The sequence below is a fragment of the Chelonoidis abingdonii genome, chromosome 17 (assembly GCF_003597395.2).
Source record: "Chelonoidis abingdonii isolate Lonesome George chromosome 17, CheloAbing_2.0, whole genome shotgun sequence".
NCBI lineage: Eukaryota > Metazoa > Chordata > Testudines > Testudinidae > Chelonoidis > Chelonoidis abingdonii.
Genome location: NC_133785.1, coordinates 13,673,123 through 13,693,763, shown reverse-complemented (window position 1 = coordinate 13,693,763; position 20,641 = coordinate 13,673,123). Strand labels below are relative to the sequence as shown.

Sequence of the window (20,641 nt, the reverse complement as noted above, 5' to 3'; positions counted from 1 at the left end):
TCAATCAATCCATCAGTGACCATGCCTCCACGCCCAAAATGAGCCCCAGCATGGAGCACTGTCGAGCTGCAGGATCTCATCAGTGTTTGGCGTGTGAGGAAGCTGTGCAGCACGAGCTGCGCTCGCAGCTGGAGAAATTAGTTACCTACCGCCAGATATCAAGTCAATGCAATACAGGGCTATGACCGGGTCGGCGGTGCAGGTGCAGGGTTAAGGTAGAAGGAGGCTGCGAGCGTGCCCTACTGCAATAGCACACGAGGAAACCGCCGTTCAGGTGCTGCCCCCACGACCTGCTGTTTTTACAGGAGCTGGATGCGGATATCTGGATGTAACCCCTGCCAATCCGAGGAAATCCGATGGACAGTTCAGAGCCTGGAGAGGAGGGGGGAGGGTGTAGAGGAACCGAGAGTGAGGCATGCAGAGTGTTCGGGAGGACTGCCCAGGGATCATGCAGCAGGAAGCTATTTTTCCACCAGAAGAACTGCCAGGTCCGCAGGGCCCCCGAGGTGCTGTGTGGTCTGGGATGACTTTGGGTAGGGAGGTAAATCGCAGCATGTATGAACCGCTGTGCGCCGGCTGAAGAAGCTTTTGATGATAAAGGATGGAGAATGGTTTTGGGAGGGAGGGGCTATGGCGGCCTGCCAAGCAATGGCGAGGAGGTGGAATAGGCTAGGCCATTGATTTGGGTCTATTTCTACGTCGGGGGTAAATCGTGGCCGCTGAAGATGCTCTTCAAAGTTTCAGGGCCGAGAAGGCGTGTGGCAATGCGCGGTTGGAGTGCCGCGAAGTTGAAGGAGGGCGAGACGCCACTCCATGGTCCAGTATGGCCCACGTCAGGTACGCTAACTGGGGCTGAGTCTCGCGAGAGCAATTGATGTAGTGAGTTCGGCGGTGATCTTTGGGGGGCACCAGCTATATCCGCGCACACCCGGCGAAGACTGCGTAGGGCTCTTTAGGAGGGCGGAAATCCACATAGCTGTAGAGAGACCCTCCACGCTCTTGGATCCCCTAGGGACCCGGAGACAGCGAGATATCGGGGGTGGGCTCTAGTGTAGCGGACCTGGAATGGGGTTTTGGGAAGCGACGCGTAATTCACTGTGGAAAAGAGGGAACTAGAGCGCGTATCTAAGTGCTATTGCGCGCTCTGAGAACAGCGGCGTGCTTTCATACCGAATTCAGAAACCCATGATCCACGATGTCGAGAGGCAGGCCCCCCCCCTCTTCCCAGGTGAGTCCACGTTGGGTGCAAAGATGGCTGCGGAGAGTACTGTCTCCGGTGTGCTACGATGTGGTGTGTGGGGTTCAAGTGCTATCAACTAGGCGTTGCGCTCGTGGCTTTCCGCCCGGCCAAATTCACAGAAACCATTCCATTGACCCGAGAGTCGAAGCAAGCCCCTGCAGCGCTGGTCGCTGTCAGTGTGGACACACTGCAGCGCTGGCCCTACACAGCTGTACGACCACAGCTGTAACTACCAGCACTGCAAAAATGTAAGTGTAGCCATACCCTGTAATTATGCCTTCCTCTTCTGTGAGTTTCTGTTAATTATGTAATGAGTAATTAAAGATTAATAGGAAAGATATTCTGAACTAACTGCCTGTTATCTGTTAAAATATAGTAAGTGTTTGGCTATTTAGGGCCTATTTAGTCATTTTACATACAAAAGATCTGCATCTTACTGGGAACATTTTGTACTACATAAAGTGCACTTGCTTGTACCTGAATAACCTCTTGAGCATATATTGAATTAAACAGTTTGAAGAAAATCCTAGGTTAGATATATGATGATACTAACAAAGCATTTTTAAAGCTATCAGCAAAGGAACATGTGTAATCTATAAAACAAGGGCAGCCACAATACATAATTTGAAAAGGCAGCCAACTTTTAGCACCTGTTCCTGACACCCTTACTCACGTGAGTAGTCCCTTTGTGTTTAAGGGTTGCAGAAAAAGGCTCTTACCTTGTAATTAAAAAATTTACTGTGCCATGGAAAATTAACTGCCACATCACATAGAAATAATGACAGCTATTAATGATTTAATGTATCATCTTTAGTAATGCTGATAATGCACCTCATTCTATTCCCTGCAAAACAATGTCATATCACAAGATCATATCGGAAACTGACATAGAATTTGAATAGAGTATATAGTAAATGTATGTCCTCGTGTATGTATACTATGGTAACTCAGGGGCTAAGTGTCACATACCAATTTTCACATATAATTTTGCAGACCATTAGAGAATGTTGGTGGTGAGTAACATGAATTGCTATATTTGCCATTATTTTGTTGTTGCTTTTAAAGTACAGAAAAAGAATGGTTATTAGGAATAAAAGTGAAATGAGAACCACAGTAATAATACGCAGATCAAGATGACACAGTGCAGTGGGTTCTGAATGTCGCTTTACTTGCTTCATGACTTTTCTGCTTATGCAGTTCTGGAACTCAACTGGCTTAGGGGCTAACACCACCCGTCATATCTCAGACTGAAAACATAGACGGTATCTTTGCAAACTTGACGTGAGTATGTTGCAGTCTTAACTAAGGGGCTCTGACAGTACAAGACTATTGCAACTTATTTTTAAGTGCAAAGCATTCCTTAGCTTTCACTCCACTATGGAAAACAGAGAAAAAAGCATCTATAGGGTGGGGTGGAAAGCTGAACAAACAGATTGTATTAAAAAGCTGCATAAAGTCACACACCAGAGCTGTGCTGGCTGCACCTCAGGCAATAACATTAGGTTATTATGGCAGTAATTATTGCAACGCCCAGAATGACATACAGAAAACTACTTTCTGTGTCAGATGGCAGAGTCACATGTTGGGATCAAAGAGGGAATATGTCCAGAGAATTTTCAGTATATTAAGTGAAAGCAAGGAATAAAGTTGCTTTGGGAGAAATCCAAAGAGTGTCCAATTACTGAGGATTCAGTGAAATAGCATGCCATTACACAGTCCTCGATACCTGTCCTCTAAATTCAGTTTATTTCATGCACATGCCACAATGTAGAACATGACAAAGAATACAACACAAAACAATTAATTAGAAAAAGAAGAAAAGAAAAAAACAGAGAAACTCACAGCAATTATGTTGAAAAAGTCATCATCTCCAAGGGTATCCAAAATAGATGATACGGTTTGCTTAGCAATTGTCAGACGGAGTCCTTTCATGCTGCCACTGACATCAACTAAAATGACCACATCTTTTGGAGAAGTAGCTGCCTGTATGTACCTAGACCAAGAAGCAAAATGCAGACTGATCTTATATTTTTTTTGTATTTCTTAAAAACACATTGGTGGTTGATTGTTACCTACCATTTTCGATTTCTGCAGTCAAATGCAATAACTCCATTCTCATCTGGTTCCCATTTAATTCCTGTTTTTTTAAAAAAAGATTAGATTACAATATATCAGAATGTTCATAATACGTGTCTTTGCTACTGGTGAAAGTAGAATTTAAAGGATTCTAATATTTTATTGATTGAGTAGACGTGCTTAAATATCACATACAAAGAACTATAGCAGTTGCTGGTCACTGCAGTAGCTAACGCTGGAAAAATACTTTAACAAAATAGGACCATGGGAAATATAATCATCTTTCTCAGCTGCTTTCAGCCCACTGCAGAGTGAAGGCTGCTTCACCACTATTCTGTTCATCACAGTAAAGAATGTGTCTAGAGCCTCACTATGCTTAGCCATGGTAGCTGGCAAGAGTATGATGATGCTAATCAAGTCTATTTCCCCACTACTCTTTCTACCATGACTGAACTTGCCAGGGACTGTCATGCTTGATGGCATCAAGCACAGGTTGTGTTTCAGACATTTTGCGACAGACCACGTGACTATGATGAGGTAATGTTTCTGACCCGTGGGAAATATAATACCAGCATTCAAATAAAGAACATCAACAGGCCAGTCCCCCCGCCACACACTCCGTTTTTAAATCGAGATATTTCTGGACTTGCATTCAATCTGTAGCACAATAAAGGATCCTCTTAAAATAACAATACTAGAATTTCCACTATTGAAATGTCAAGGATCTTAAGGTCTGAACTATAAACTAAAACCTATAGAGAGAGATGTCAGTCATCAGCCAACCACATACATACATACAAACAATGAAGACTTTAGGCTCCAGAAAACAGCCTCTAACCGATCAACTAAAAGAGCAGTTTAACTAATGGCCTGATCTTGAATTAGGGAAGTCAATGGGAGCTTTGTCATTGAAAATAATGGGAGCAGGATCTGGTGCTATGTAAGAGCAGAGTCTTATGTAAGAGCCTGTATTCCGCTGGAGTTTAATGGGTGTTAATAACTGTATGCGTAAAACAATCCTTTGAGATAATCAGATGGCATCAGAGAGAAGATGCCAAGGAAGTGCAAAATAAAAAAAGGAATGAATAAAGAGGAAATATTGCATCAAGCAGAGTACTATCAGAATGATCTGAAGGGTGAATTCTCTTCTTTTATCTTCTCACACTATTTCAGGTTAAGAAATTAATTATCTTTTTGTGCCTCATGTAATTTTTTCTAGTAGAGAGATAGCCAGAGACACAGAAACATCCTGTGTTTCCCTAAGCATTTTTTTTAATGCCTTGAAACTTATAGGAACGTTTTTCATGCCTTGCAGCAAAGGAAATTCTTGTCTCTATTAACCTACAGAGAAGGTGTTTGAAACCATGTCATCTGATATGTGGAACTTGACATGATTTCTGGTTTTCTGCTTTATGTCCCATGTTTATCTCACCTCAGGGAGAGACGAGTCTCTCAGCACCAGGGAGAGGCTCCCTTTAAGTCAGGGGTGGGCAAACTTTTTGGCCTGAGGGGCACATCAGGTTTTGGAAATTGTATGGAGGGTCACTTAGGGAAGGATGTGCCTCCCCAAAAAGCCAGGCATGGCCTAGCCCCTGCCCCCTATCCAATGCCTCCTGCTTCTCGCCCTCAACGGTCCCCTGGGACCCCGGGACTGCCTAGTTCCCACCAACGCCTCCATTCCATGACAGCCCCCCTGGGATCCCTATCCCATTCCCCCCCCGTTCTCCCTGTCCCCTGACTGCCCAGGAACCCCCATCCCTGACTGCCCTCTGCTGCCCCATCCAACCCACCCTCCTTCCTGACTGCCCCCCCATCCATCCCCCCTTCTCCCTGTCCCCTGACCGCCTAGGAACCCCCACCACTGATGTCCCCCACCACCCCATCCAGATCCCCCTTCCTTACTGCCCCTCTGGGACCCCTGCCCCCATTCAACCCGTTTCCTGCCCCACGCCCTGACCACCCCCCGAACTTCTCTGTCCTCTATCCAACCCTCCTCTCCACTCCCTGACCCCTTTCTGCGCTGCCTGGAGCACTGGTAGCTGGTGGCGCTACAGCCGTGCTGCCCAGCGGGAGCCCGCCATGCCACTGCGCAGCACACAGCACCGAGTCAGGCCAGGCTCTGCAGCTGCACTGCCCAGAGCATTGCACCAGCGGCAGAGCAAGCTGAGGCTACAGGGGGAGGGGCCAGGGGCTAGCCAGGAGCTCAGGGGAAGCTGGATGTAGCCTCCGGGCCATAGTTTGCCCACCTCTGCTTTAAGTCATATGAATGAGGAAATTATTAGCAAGGAAAATGCTAATTTTATTTGAATTTGCACAGAAATAAATATGTGTAGTAATTATTTTTACTTACCACAATATGGAACAGCTCTACTACTCCAAAATTAGGCTTTTTACATTATATTGTTAGCTGTCTGAGTTCTATTTCTACATTTGCAATGTTGGCATCATTTCTGCCTGAAGTCACATTTTCATAATTCCCAAGCAAAATTAAAACTTCATTTTTTATTAAAAACTCAAATCCAACAGAATTAAATAATATCTCATATGATACAGCACTATGCAGAAAAATGCTCCCTGGGTCTTACCTGTTCTCACCAAGAAACATGAGTATACCTATAATTCTCCAAACTTTTTTCCCCACTTATTACATGTGTGTGCTAGCATTTATGCATGTACAGCATTTGCTGGAACCAGCGATATCTCAGCTTGAAATTATGCCAACTCGCTCTGAATTTCTACATGCACAAGATGGTCAGTGAGAAAATGTAGGCCTTGCAAATAAGTTTGAAGTTTTGAAATGGCAAAACTGCAAGTACTGGCTCAATTTCTTTTGTAATTTACATTCAGTTGTATCAATTTCCTGGTTGTCGTAACACAAGAAGTTTGCAAACACTAAGCAAAATGCACTAAATTGGGTAAATGTACAAAAAGATGGTGTTTCAGTTTCAGGGTAATAACACCTACAACCACCCTCAGTGCTCCCTTGAAGTCACCCACTTAAGGTTCCTGGTTCCCAAATGCCATCTCTCTTGGGCAGAGAACAGGTTCTCTCTCTCTTCTTCCCAGGGTTTTCAGGCTGCATAGCTCCCTGCCTTACACTGTGATATCCCCAGAAAGCCAGTATGCTTAAAAGCCACCCCGTGTTCAGGGCTGGCTTTAGGAATTGCGGGGCCTGATTTGAATACCCAGTGGTGGTCTGGGTCTTTAGCGGCACTTCGGAGGTGAGGGATCCTTCACTTGCTCCAGATCCCCCGCCGTTGAAATGCTGCCGAAGACTTGGAGTGAGTTAAGGACCTCCCGCCGCCAAAGTGCCGCTGAAGACCCGGACTGCTGCCAGGTATGTAAAAAAAAATTAAAAATTAAGAAGGCGCCTACGGCACGGGGCACTCTTAGGCGCAGGGCCCGATTCCGGGGGAATCAGCCTAAAGCCGGTTCTGCCTGTGATAATCATCCCCCATAGAACAGAACACAATCATACGTTCAATCCCTGCCCCAGAGTGATACATACACTTAATACAATATGTTCCACATAGATACTGCATGCATTTGGAATATCTGTCACACCTGAATTGGGCATATGTGCAAAAGCAAGTGGCAATATATTTGGTGTTGGACGATTCCCAATTTTTTCACAATTACAAATATTAATTGGGGAGAAAGAGGATAAAAAAGCAAAGGCTATTAATATTTAAGAACTGCTCTGAGAACTCTAAATTAAGTTAATGGAATCTGTGGGTGCTTGCAAAATTCAGGACTTGCAACATTAATTTTTTCATGGAAACCTGCAGCAATATCACCTGTTCATTTTATTTTAATTAATATGCATACCTGGATACTGTCTAAAAAATCCCTTTGCACTTCCAAAGTACTGCCATATGAGAGAAGGGTCACGGTCAAAGTTATCGACAAACACCTTGTTTAAGGATTCTGACCAAAAGACTCCATTTACGATAGCTGGATCTGAAAAAATAAAGAAGAGTGACACTCAGTTGATAGAATCCTTTGCACCATATCATCTTTGGCTGATTCAGTATCTAAAACCATTGGTCTGCAAGTTGTAGCTCATCAGTCAACTGCCCTCTCTATACGTGGCTCCTACGAAGTCCACAGTTTCAGTGAGTATTTCTCCAGGACTTTCTGGGTCTCACTACCTATTAACTTGGTGTGTACGGGCCTCTGGAAACTATTTTCTCCAGCCTTCATTCCCAACATTCAGGAGATGACCCACAAAACACACCTACTCCAAAGAGAGAGAAAACTTCCTTCAGTAGCCAAGAGAGAAGGGCGAGCAGCAAATGCACTTCCCAATCAAACCACCCTCCCAACAGCTAGCAAGGTGTGGAAAGATGGGTGTGATGATGTTATGTTGTACTATAACATGATACTGCATAAATGGACAATGGTCTTGAGTCATGATGATGCAATGTCATCATATATTAATGCAACATAACACAAATATTGGATAAAGTGGCAGGAAGTCATGATGGGATTATTCTGTCTCTCTCTAACACTCCATTTCTCATTGAAGTTGCTTTGAAGCAGTTACAGGCATACTTACAAACACTTTCAACACTATTTATGTATTTTACCGAGTGGAAACGTATACATAGGTGTAGAAGATTCAATATATACATCACTGATCTGTATAAGAGTTCCAAGACATACTTTATAGGTGAGATGTGTTAATTAGAATACATAACAGGAAGGGTCACATCACTATTACTGCATGAATGTACTGTAAGGGTAACAGATTATTAATTACTTTAACTCGTAATTTACACACTTTTAAGGCTCAGGATTTTTCATGATAATATTATTTATGTATTCTGCATGAATGTTTTGTATTTAGTATGGTCACTTTAACTGTATGTTAAAAGTTTATTTGTGCGGATAACATACATAATATCCATGTCAAAAGACAGATTCTATTTCGCCATGTTGTTACCTATGATGTGTACTCTTACATACCAACACTCCTATCTTCGCGAAAATCTTTATAGGGGGAGACCCTCTGCATAGTAGTACTTTTTTAGTACAATGGAGTCTAATGTATGTTTTACTTTATAATAATATAGATTATTCAGCATGCACATTAGAAAGTGAAGTGTCTTCCATTTCCTTTTGGAGTACGTAAGCATATTATGATAAACAAACAAATGTATAGCAAACAGAGCATAGCACTAACTACTATGTGAAAAAACACTGAGCTTGGATTTTCCAGCACTGACTGACCTATTTTTTTATTCCCATAAACAGAATAGTACATGAAAGCAAACGAAAACACTCCATGTGAGAAGATTTTTTTTCCATTATGTTTGTTTTTTCTTTTGATACAGCTGTCATAAACAGATAGCTAAGGGTTAATGTTTCTTTTACCTGTAAAGGGTTAACAAAGGGAACCAAACACCTGACCAGAGGACCAATCAGGAAACCGGATTTTTCAAAGTGAGGGAGGGAACTTCTGGGTGTGTTTTGTCTTTGTTCTGCCTGTTTGTTTTCTCTCGGCTATGAGGGAAGAGCTTTTTTTTTTCTATCTCCAAGCTTCTTTCTACCCTTCTGTTCCCAAGTTGTGAGTACAAAAGGAAAAGCAATAGGTTTATATTGTATTTTGTATTTACATGTGTGGAGTTGCTGGAATGTTTAAATTGGATATCTTTTTGAATAAGGCTGATTATTCATATTTTCTTTTAAGCAATAGCCCTGTGTTATGTCATCTTGATGCAGTGATCATGTCATGTGTTTTTTCTTTCTTTTTTATATAAAGCTTTCTTTTTAAAATTTGTTGGATTTTCTTTTCCTAGTTAAGGCAAGGGGATAGGAATCTCTGTGCCAGGAGTACTGTCTCTCTCAGGGAAAGACTGGGAGGGGGGAGAAGAAGGAGGGGGGAAGGTAAATCGTCCTCTCTGTTTTGTGTTTCAAGGGATTGAAGCAGGGAAATCTCCTAGTATCCCCAGGGCGGGAAAATCTGGGAGGAAGTAAAGAGCAGGAAGGGAAGTGGGTTATTTCCCTTTGTTGGAGGCTCAGGGCATCTGAGTCTTGGGGGTCCCCCAGGGAAAGGTTTGGGGAGACCAGAGAGTTTATCAGGTACTCAGAATCCTGATCGGTGGCAGCGAGATAAGATCCAAGCTGGTAATTAAGCTTGGAGGTTCATGCTAAGCACCCAGATTTTGGACGCTAAGGTCCAGATTTGGGAGAAAGGCTTATGATAACAGCATAGTATATTCAACCAGTGACACTTAAAATCCTAAGACACCCTAGTACTTTTTGTATGTTGTAAAGTGGTTATTTGTCATAAAAGTGACAAAGCAAAACTGAATTAATATATTTGGAAGCCAAAATATTTGAGCTAGATATCACATGTGGTTGTGAAATGAGACATGATAAAGAAAGATGCTCTATATTCCTCATACAACCTGCACCTAAAAGCAATGATTTCAAAAAGAAAAAATAAAGCCAACTTAAAATCTTAGTTGTAGCATTGTTTTTAAAGGCACGAACACACATACACAACTTGTTCAAGTATTTGAAATAACACTTCCACTAGAAAAATAAAGCTAACTTATATCAGAGCTGTAATTAAAAAAAAAAGGCACATACAACTACCCACTTGTTCAAGTGTTTCATATAATGCTTCCACAGACTTGTAAAATAATGGCACTATGCATTGATTTCAGAAGATTGCTTAGAATGTGATTTTAATGGAGTGGAAAAAAGGAGAATTGTTTTCTATCCTTACATTCATCAAAGAAAAATACCAGGAGAAAAAGGGAAATGTCTCAGTTACATATCTTTGAACTCTGCATTCATCTAAATATTTAGGTTTACATAGAAGGGCTGTTGAAAAAGCAAGCTCAACAAAGCAGATTTTGTTTTAAAAACATGTCTAGTGGAGTTAAATTTAGTCCTAGAAAATGAAATATTATATTATATATAATATCAAAACTTGTCAAACTAGAGACATACCAAACACAAATTTGAGTTCTGTCCAACAAATCTACTATACAAAGGAAACCCATTTCACTATACAATGTTGGTGTTGCCTAAAGGTCATTATTCTGTACAGCTGAAAACCTCAAATGTTCGCTAGTTTACAGTTACTCCAATAAGTTTCCTTGAAACACCATGGCCTGAAATTCAGGATCATTCTTGCCTACCCTACAAAAATAGGACATCAATTTGGAGAAATACAATCCTAATCTAACAAGAAAGCAAACCTTGCGTTCAGTCCCAATACAGCATTTAGTGATTAGGTGACAAAAGCAACAAGTTGAAATCTCAGCCATGTTCTCACCCCACCACATAGACCAACGCTATCTTGAATATTGTGATTCTAGTCCCATTGAAACCATGCTAGCTCTGTTGGAGGAGCCAGATTACTATTAAACAGCACAGCTGTTTCAGTGACTCATTGCAGCAGTAGCATAGCTAAGGTGGTCAGGAGTTCAAATCTCACTTGAAACACAAAATTTAGTTTCAGTTCTTTAGGGTTTATTTCCTTTTCTAGGAGCATGTTAAGGGAGATCTCCTCTTGAGAGGGCATGCAAAGCGCCTGCTCTCAACTTGGCACCTGAGCTCCTTCATGGTCCTTCCTTCAACAGCAAGAACTAATAACCAATCTGAGGTTGGACATCACTGCTTTATGACTTTTAATTTTAAAGGCATTTGGGGGCTTCCTTACAATTTACAACCAGGATTTCATGCCAGAAACATGACATCATACAATTTCAATAATTCACCAGATTTCTTCTATCCTGCATTCCTCAGAGACCCCAAAATCTTATTGCTTGTCTCCACCCTATCCCTAAGGCTCCACATCACACCACCACTCATTCCAGCAGAATAAAACTCAACACAGCTTCATTTGGAGTCTATCTGAGCTCACGTTCAACATATGGGAGGCCATTTTCTTGCTACCAGACAACTTTACTGGCCCAGGCTGCAATGTTTCAGTGTTATAATATGAAACCGTGAGAGTATTTGAAAAATTATTTTAAAATAAACAATACTGCAGATAGCAAGTACCTAGGGAAAGTGATGTTTATGAATTAAGACATATTGAAATGCCCATGCTTGTAACTATAGATTGCTTAAGGATGAGCTAACAAGAAGTAATTGCTTCAATGAGTGAGTGAGTGTGAGTGTGAGTGTGTGTGTGTGTGTGTGTATTGCCACAAACCAGGACATTCTGATACAACAGGGAAAATTTTACCCACACATGTGTGAAAGTAAAATTAATTATATTGTAAAAATAATAATGGATTAAAGAAATGTTGTATGTACCTTTAAGTAGAAATAAGAAATGTTAAAATACAGGTGCCAGGAAAAGAAACATTAGGCATAAACAAGGGTGCTAATGGCGAAACATTAACAGAAGATCGGTAATGGTTAAGTAAGAAAATAAGATATGCATGGCTAGCCCAAGTAAACTTATCAGATTCTGCTTCCTTTGTTATCTTGCTAAATGCTCCCCCCTTTTATCTGTATAAATAAGATAGTTTGTGTCTCATATTGTGCTCACATTATCTGGGTGTATTAGCAGAGCGCTGTGCTAATACAACAGAGTGGTCTGACAAACTGTGAGTCCTGAGTCTAACTTTAACACATGCCCGTTTTAGCATATTTTCTGCATTACATTAATATCAATAATCACAACACATCCAAAGGCTGATCACTTAAAAGCATTAATCCAGTGACCCTGAAACTAATCAGAAATGGAGAGGTGCATTAAGCAGGGCGTTTTAAGTAAGAGGCAACAATTAAAAATCTACCATGCCCATTAAAAGATAATCAGCTCCTTTAAAATGAATGCTAGATTGTCAAGAGAGGATTTACTGCCTTCCTGCATGTTGCACTTTCATTATGCTGGCTGCACTGTTAGCGACACTCAGAGTGACCTGAAGGTGACTCTTTATACATCAGCCACTCTTATTTGGAAACATATTAGGCCAGACTCTCTCCAGGCCTTTCAATGATGGGCAAGGAAAAGTGAGGTGCAGAAAACTTACCTGCACTATGCCCCTCAATCAAGTCTCTACATTCCACTGAGCACAGTACTCCTGAAGTGCTAGCAACTGCTAAGAGGCCAGGAAGAGAAGGGGCAAAAGATCAGAGCTGCAGGCATGTTCCCTTCATGTGCTGAGAGCTCTGGGAGTTGGGCTGTGGACATAATGACCTTACAGTACTTCTGATGGCATGGCTACATGCCACCCTCAAAGCAGGACTATGGCTATAATCCAGAGATCTACCCCTTCTAATGGGCACGTTCATGACTTTGCCAGCTAGCACACCTTACTCATAAAGTAGGAGCACCCAGGTATTCATTGGTATTTGGACGAGCTTCTCTCTGTGGGAGTGCCACCCAAACTACAACTGAGATCCATTCGAAATCTCATGGCACATCTTCTAATGGTACATGTGTTAGGCCTGTTGTGCTAGACAAATTCCAGTTCTGGTAACTACATTCTGCCAAACAGTATCTTCTACTGCCTGTCCTGTTGTGTATGGCTGCCGTGTGGTGTTTGCATCCCCCAAAGAAGCTACATTTCAATATTGGGTAACTAGATTCTTTTGAATATTTGGGGGATGAAAAGCTGTATGTAAACAAAAAATTATTAGCATGATGCTATAAGGCAAACTCCAAAACAATAAATGTAAATATCTTCTGCCAGAATACTTTAAACATAAATCTTATTTTTGTTTTGCAAAGATATGTCATGGTAATAACCTCTAAAATAAAATTAAAACATTCTTTTATTCTCCCATCCCCTACTCTGGCTGGCTTGCACATATGTATGATTTTGTTCTATTGCCATTTGTGTAGCTGCTATCAGTTTTTTTAATTGATATTTAATATAAACACAGCCCTCAGGCACAGGTACATAGACAGGAATCTGAAATATAATTGGCAAGGAACAGTACAAATGCATGTAGCAATTAAGTAGGTGTCACAGATATTATTGACCCTAAGAAGTAGGGCTGAAGGCTCAGCAAAGACAAGCAAGATGTGCCGGCTGAAAGAATGCACCAAAATGGAATTCACAGAATGAAGAGGAAGACTGGCACTGGAATAAGAAACATTTTATTCACATGGTTCACAAGCAATTCACATGCACAGGGAAATAGGTAAGATAGTTCTATGATAAGAGGCTAATATTTATATTTTAAATAGTGCATTTTGCATTTTTAGTTATTTCAGCAAGCTTCAAAATAATATATTTGCTACTGATGGTGAAGTGCAATGACTCTAAAGGAAATACAATACTGTTGTTCCCACTATGTTTTGGGCAATCTGTCTCATTACTGAGAGCAAGTATTAATCAAGATAATTGTTTTATCACCTATTGTATTCAACAGGTGATGAGATCTTTAAATTCTGCCAGAACAGCTTCCACAGACCAACAAAAGGTCCTCTCCCTGTAATGTCTGCCCTGAAGGACAGCAACACTAACACTGCAGAGCAACATACGGTACCAGCACTGCAGCTCAGTGTCAGTACTGCATATAAGACCAAGTGCTGGTACGAGACTTAAAATCCAACACGCTTGTAGCTCAAAGGGTGACAGAATTGCCAGTTAAACCAGGCTGACACTGACAACATATTTAGTCTGATGATGTTTTAAAAATAACAAATCAATGACATCACTGGCACACAGATCACCAGTATAACGATTAGTCTAGCTGGCACTTAAAATAGTGCTTTGTGTCTTCAGAGCACTGTCCAAAAGAAAAACCTAATAAATCCTTCACAATGTCCCTGTGATGTAGTTAAGTAACACTCAGTGTCACAGGAGCCTGAGAGCCTGTAATGACATTAAAATAGAATTTGCTCTTGAACACAGAAAATCTTGAACTACTCTAAACATTCTGAAATACAATAAATTAATACATTTTTTATGTAATTGTGTGCACAGACAATGCAACTTTCATCTGAGGATCTCAAAGTGCTTTACGAATGTATATGAAGTCTCAACATCTCTGCAAGATAGATAAAGGGTATCACCCCTCTGTATACAGGGGTGCAGCTTATCTCTGGGGTGCATGGTAACAGATAACAGTGCAAGACAGGAAGTGGTGAATACCATATCTATTTAAAAGAAGAGGAGGTATTTAGACATTTACAAATGAATTACCCAAGTTGGAATACAGCCATAGTGTGCTCATTTTTATGAAAAGTTCATGGAGTTTTTAAATTACCAAGGTGGACTGGATCTCAGTTTTATTTCTCATTCAAAAGACACCATTCTCAGCTGTAAAGTCCTCCCATACACCATGCTGGGGCACTGTCTGAGAAAAGCCTGCCGCCTAATGAATTATAAAGAATACTTTCTGCAACACTTGAGGGTACCCTGGCGGTCTCCAATCCAACTGCTGACCTCTTTTAACCCTGTTTAGCTTGTGAGATGTAGTAGGATCACATCATAAGGTAAGACAATGTCAGAAAACAGGCCAGTTTCATATTTTCTGAGAAATATAGAACAGATGTTTGTATTATTGCAGGAATACTAACAGAAGGATAGCAGTACTGAAAGACAGGTGCAGTACACGCTTCTAAGAAAATGCATCCCCACAGAGCTCTAGAAGACCAAGGTCTGATTGAGGCAAAGGGAAGAACAATGCAGAAGACGACGACTAATATAGCTCTCCAGATAGGAAAGGAAAGGAAAAGTACAACTCACAATAACCAACAAACTAAAAAATAGGAGCCCAGCATAAATGCAGTAAGTTCATCACAGAAGCAAATCCAGACTCAGAAACTAAAAGAATATGAAGAGTCAATTCTGACACACAGGAAATGCTTGAACATGTTTCCAAGCAAACTGGATGGAACTGCATCTATCATCGACGAGGAAATCTAAAACTATGCTGGTGGCCTGGGTGGAAAAGGTGCTTGAAAGTGTGAAAGTAGAATGAATTATATTGTAAAAATAGAAAGGATTAAAGAAATGCTGTCTGTACCTTTAAGCAAAATTGTTGGAATGCTGCAATCCAGGTGTCAGGAATACAGACATTAACATACAACAATTGCACCGTTTAAGGGCAATTGGTGAAGTATTAGCCTTAGATCGATAAGAGTTAGTAAGGAAGTGGGATATGCATGCTGTGCCCCAGGTGAATTTTACTGTTTTGCTTTCTTTGCCCCTTTGTCTAATTCCCGCTCTTTTATCTGTATAAATAAGACTGTTTGGGTCTTGCATGACCACTCACATTATCTGGGTGTTATTGGCGGAGCACTGCGCTAATAAAACAGAGTGGTCTGACAAATTGTGAGTCCTGATTCTAACTTTGACAAAAGACAATACAGGAAGCCAGTAGAACATACTGCAAATTATAGCAAAAGAAAGGAAATGTCAATGCTACTAAATGAAATCAACCATGCCATAAAATATTTAATATACACCATACCAAAAGAGTTATAGCTCAGCTGCTGTCCAAGTGATATATAACAAGGATAAGGTGCAGCCTTGGAAACCAAAGCTAAGCTCACAGAAACTGCTCAAGGACAAACCTGTATACAAATCTTTTCTGTAAGTGTTTTAAAAGCAAGCAGAAGTAACCACATTAAGAAAAAACACAAGCCCACTGTAAAGTAAGTGCCTGATCATTATTGTTAAGTTATTCAATAGGAAAACATCATGTGTACTATGAATGGGGACTATGCATATACTGTAGGGTATGTTGGAGCCTTAAAAAAAAAACAAGAGAGCGAGAGAGACTTTTTTCCTTTTGCTAAAACATATTAGGATCATATAGGGCTACAGTCAAATACCAAGCCTCTACCAGTACACACAAGAATATATCAACACAAGTGTGGCTGTGTGAATCTGGGTAAGACACAGATCAGACAGACACAATGCTGTCTGTCCTCAAACTGTAGACTGTGACAAATCACTATTTTATCTCCACAATTCACTTGTCCCACAATCTGCCAACAGCTATGGTACTTCTTTAAAGGCCCTATTCAGCACTTCTTACCTAGGCAAAGCTCCCACTGCCTTCATCAGAGGCTCTGCCTGAGTGAAATGTGGTTAGAACAAGCTTTTCAGATACGAAAAAGTGTTCAGCTGCTTAAGAACCTCTACAATGAGCAATAAAATGTATGGAACCATAATACAAATGGACAAGTGCATCTTGGGATGAATATATTATAAATTCAGAATTATGGATTCTAAAACATTAATTGCTCCTTTTGAAATATGGCAAATAAAAAACATAATAAAGAACCACAGAAAAACAAAGTGCAGACAGTGTAAAAATGCCTTTGTAGGTTTTCAGGCAAACAGTATTCCTAAATGTTTTATGTTCTAGCCAAGTATACTAATACTAGACCAAAAGAGCTGTTTTCTCTCTCTGCCTCACCCTCCTGTCTAGGTTGTTCTTTCACACCATACAAATGCAAAAAAAAAACAAAGTGAGGTCTGTGTTATGTAGCAAGATGGAGAGGCAAACAATTACTGTATTCTAAAATAATAGAAAAAAAAATTAAGAACATGCATCTTAGACTAAGTGTGTATGTATCTTTCTGTGACTGTTGATCTTTTCCGCTTCCCTGTAAACAAAAGCTACAATTGTTACATTTGTCCTACAACCATTTGAACAAATGTCTGGACATATCCAATCCTGATGAGTGTCAGAAACACAGAGATATTATATCACTTACCACCTAAGTGTGGAGATTTAGAGTACTTTCTAAATATACAGTTCAGAGGGGAAAATGGCACCAAGAAAAAAAATCTTTTCTTCAGTCCAGTCAAAAGCTTTTGTATAATTATATAGTCATGAGTTTGTTTTTGATTCATCCATTGTATGTTTGCTTCTACGGTGGGTGGCATGGGTGGTTGACTTGTTTCTCCTCTTATTTAAATCAATAATAGGCCAAATCTAGTTTGCTTATTCAGACTGAACCAAATGGAACTACTCAAATGAGTAGGGCCAACAGGATTTAAACTACAATCCATTTTCTGTATACACCACCATATTAATTTTTGTTGATGCTGCAAGGTGCAGATGGCTTGCACAAGTGTTTTACTATTGAGAAGTGATAATTCTGTGAGCCCACTGAGCTTGCTTCTCCCCAACTCAAAATGAGATTGACTTGTGACTTTTACCTTATTTTAACATCTACTCTTAATCTTGTCTAGTGATCATTTACAATTTTTCACTTTATTCAATGTATTCCTCAGGTATTTGTCTTACTCGATTTTTGTTTCTTTGTTTTTTTCCTGTAGAATGTACCTAATATGTAAAACGAGCAGTTTCAGAACTGAATGATAGACCAAAGAGTGCAAATTCTGCTATCAGTTATACTAGTGTAACTTTCATTGAAGACGGTAGGGTTGCATGGGAGTAATGGAGAGCAACATTTGGTCTAGTATTACAAACCCAGAAACACTGCCCATGGAGAGATTTAAAAAAATACATTAAGAGCTAGAGTCTTACTCAGAATGTGTGTCTGGACAGGAGACTTAGGATGCAACAGCCCCTTTTACACAGTTATGTGGGCTACCCAGATGATAGGTCCAGGTGCAAAGGAGGAAGCAGGGCAATGTGGCCACTTACTCCCTTCAGAGAGCAGGTGGAGCATTGGTTCCAGAATAGCTACTAAGTGAACAAAGTAGTTAAAGAAGCAAGGCAGGTTGGTGGTAATCCACTGATGGTATAGGCCAGTGGTGAGTAACTGCCTCCCCCCCAACACCTGGGAGCAAGGAGGAAGTATGGGAAGAATTACCACTAAGATGTCTTCCTAGGTCACAATGACTCTAGGGGATATGCCTGAAGTAGTGAATGTAGCTATCACACTATCCTTCCCTCATGGCTGTGCCAAAGGTCAGACTCCAGCCCTAAGTAACTAACCAAAAGCAACTGAATCAAGAAGTGTTAAAGAGTAGAGGCTTTTACAGAAAAAAAAAATCATGTGACTACTTAGCTCATCTTTGACATCTACTTGCTGTGGTGACATGGATATATTAAAAATGTACAGATTAGATAGAGACAGATAGGAAAGATCAAGCACAATACACATCTTGAGTGAGGATGACAACATTTCTAAAGTCTTGTAGACATTGCTTCAGAGAACAAACAACCGGGAAGTTAATGTCATTTGCAAGAACAAAGCAGTGATCTTAAGAAAGACTGGGAATAGGATCTGACACACAGGATTTGAGCAAAGCCAGATGCAACCAGCAGAGAATTCTGTGCATCTTTGTACTACAGCCAGTCAAAATTAAAAGAAAGAACTGTGGGATGATAGGAAACTCTCTGCAATCTTGATTAAATCTGTAGGTATAAGGAAGGTCTTTTCGAGTGATGAACGATGGAAGTGCTTTAACATGGGAACTCCATCACCAGCAATCACGCACGTCTTTATCTGAGCAGAGACTGCAGTTGGTAAAGCCAGAATGGTGGGAAACTGTGGAAAAGGAGACCATTACATGACACAATGGACCTGCGTTGCAGGAAATTAGGACTGAAAGCAGGGTAAAAGTGATTGGAAATAGCAGTGCTACAGAGAACACAGTTCTCTTGAATCAGACTGAAGAGCTACCAGCACTTCTGATAAAACCAAGTTACCTGCCTTTAAAAAGAAAATTTTTATTTGAAAGTGTGAACATACCAACCAGTACTTCCTGTTTTGACCTGTGCTTGGATTTGGGAGAGACATGCAAACTGGACAGAGGGGTCTATTTGGCTGGCTGCAGTAATCAAGAAAGACACTGGCAAAGATCCAAAGAAAAAACCCATAAGATAGGGCTGGCAGGGCGGACACTAGAACCTCTGATGAACAAGATGCTTTGAATATTCTGGACTTTGAAAACAATACTAATATAAGAACTAACTAGGGAGCCAAAAACCAAACAGAAAAGAAATCCAGAAGAGCAAGAATAACTACCCTGGCCTTCCCCATCCAAGCTGCATAAAAGTTCTCGACCAGTATCTCCCTTAGTCTATCATGCCCTTCCCGCTGTTGGTATATGCCCTACAGAAGCAAAGGAACATCAGGGTACAGAGGTATTAGGGTGTGCTTTTGCTTTCTTGTTCATTCTGGTTGGTTGAGATGATTTCAAACACATATGTGCATAACTAGATGAAGGCCAGAGTGCCCAACTGCCTCATGAATGTACCAAGCAACAGTTTGCTGATGACGGGCCAATGGAGATTCCAATTTACCTACATCTACATGAGGGATGATGACTGAGACTTTATAATTTTCAGACAGACAGGAAGAAGAACAATATAACTGTACCAGTCGCTACCGGGAGAAGGGCTCTGATATGCAATAGATTTTAGTTAAACCATCAAACTGAGGTGCTATTTATGAGATAGTAATTATGTTTTGCAATTCCCGTTGAGTTATATGTTGTTAACTATCAGGTATTTTGCAAGAAAAGTGGAGGAAGTTTATAGATTATTCCCTTTATACTTATAAAATCTGTAATTTGTATTTCTATCAATGAATAAAGTTCAGCATTTCCATTTGTTGTACTCTGCTGCAGCTGTCGGCATCACTTATACAGTTCAGGTATTACTATAACTTCGTTCCTGGTAGCACCCAAAGTGTGTGAGGCATTGCCCCAACAGAAGGAAGGCACAGACCCTGTCTAAAAGAGTTTACAATCTAAAGACTGAGTTTAGGAGGAGGGGTTTCAACATCTAAATCCAGTCGTCATCAAGGTGGTGCTTGGCCATATCTATTTTTAATAATTCCCAGCATGTCATATTTCCAACAGCAAGTCCAAGAAAGATTATCAAGCATAGAAGTTAACAAAATTGCATACTATAATGGCAGGCAAGATTTTATTTCTCAATTTCACACCTTGCAGGAAGGGATTTTTACATATCTGCCAGTTGTAGATTATAATCTTTCTGCATCACTTGGAGAATGAATTTTTTTGGTTCTAATATTCTAGAAAATAGATAATTTTTGTTTGACAGCCACTTGGAAGGAGTTGATATGGAAGTATGACTGAATGATATTCATAGCTTCTTTTAAGTGGCAAATTGAAAAAACCTACTTAATCAAAAAAATGGCTGTGGTTCATCACATTTCAATATCTTTTTGAGAAGGCTCTATTACACTCAGAAGATTTTTTTTTCCTACACAAGCAGAACTTTTGATTACGGCCTGCATTTATCAATTTGTAGTGAATAAACGCATCTTTTAGCATGCCATTGAACATCATGCTATGGAAATGCCATTTGACATAGGTGATGTTCAGGAGTGGCGCCAGGGTTTTTGGCGCCCTAGGCGGGGGTCCTTCCGCGCTCCCGGTCTTCGGGGCACTTTGGCGGCAGATCCCAGAGCGAGTGAAGGACCCACCACAGAATTGC

General features: G+C 40.6%; 1 protein-coding gene across 4 annotated transcripts in view; it reads right to left on the bottom strand.

The window, feature by feature from the left end:
* The window catches only part of CACNA2D3 (calcium voltage-gated channel auxiliary subunit alpha2delta 3), a 733,714-nt gene that overhangs the window by 394,020 nt on the left and 319,053 nt on the right, over positions 1-20,641 (bottom strand). For all 4 annotated transcript variants that reach the window (XR_004375600.1, XM_032794295.1, XM_075073101.1 and 1 more), the window contains exons 6-8: positions 7,145-7,276; positions 3,317-3,377; positions 3,083-3,233 (exon numbers count right to left, since the gene is read on the bottom strand). Coding sequence is in view for 3 of the 4 variants with exons in the window: in XM_032794295.1 (XP_032650186.1) it covers positions 3,083-3,233; positions 3,317-3,377; positions 7,145-7,276 (344 nt within the window). In the remaining variant the exon portion in view is untranslated. The remainder of the gene's footprint in view (positions 1-3,082; positions 3,234-3,316; positions 3,378-7,144; positions 7,277-20,641) is intronic.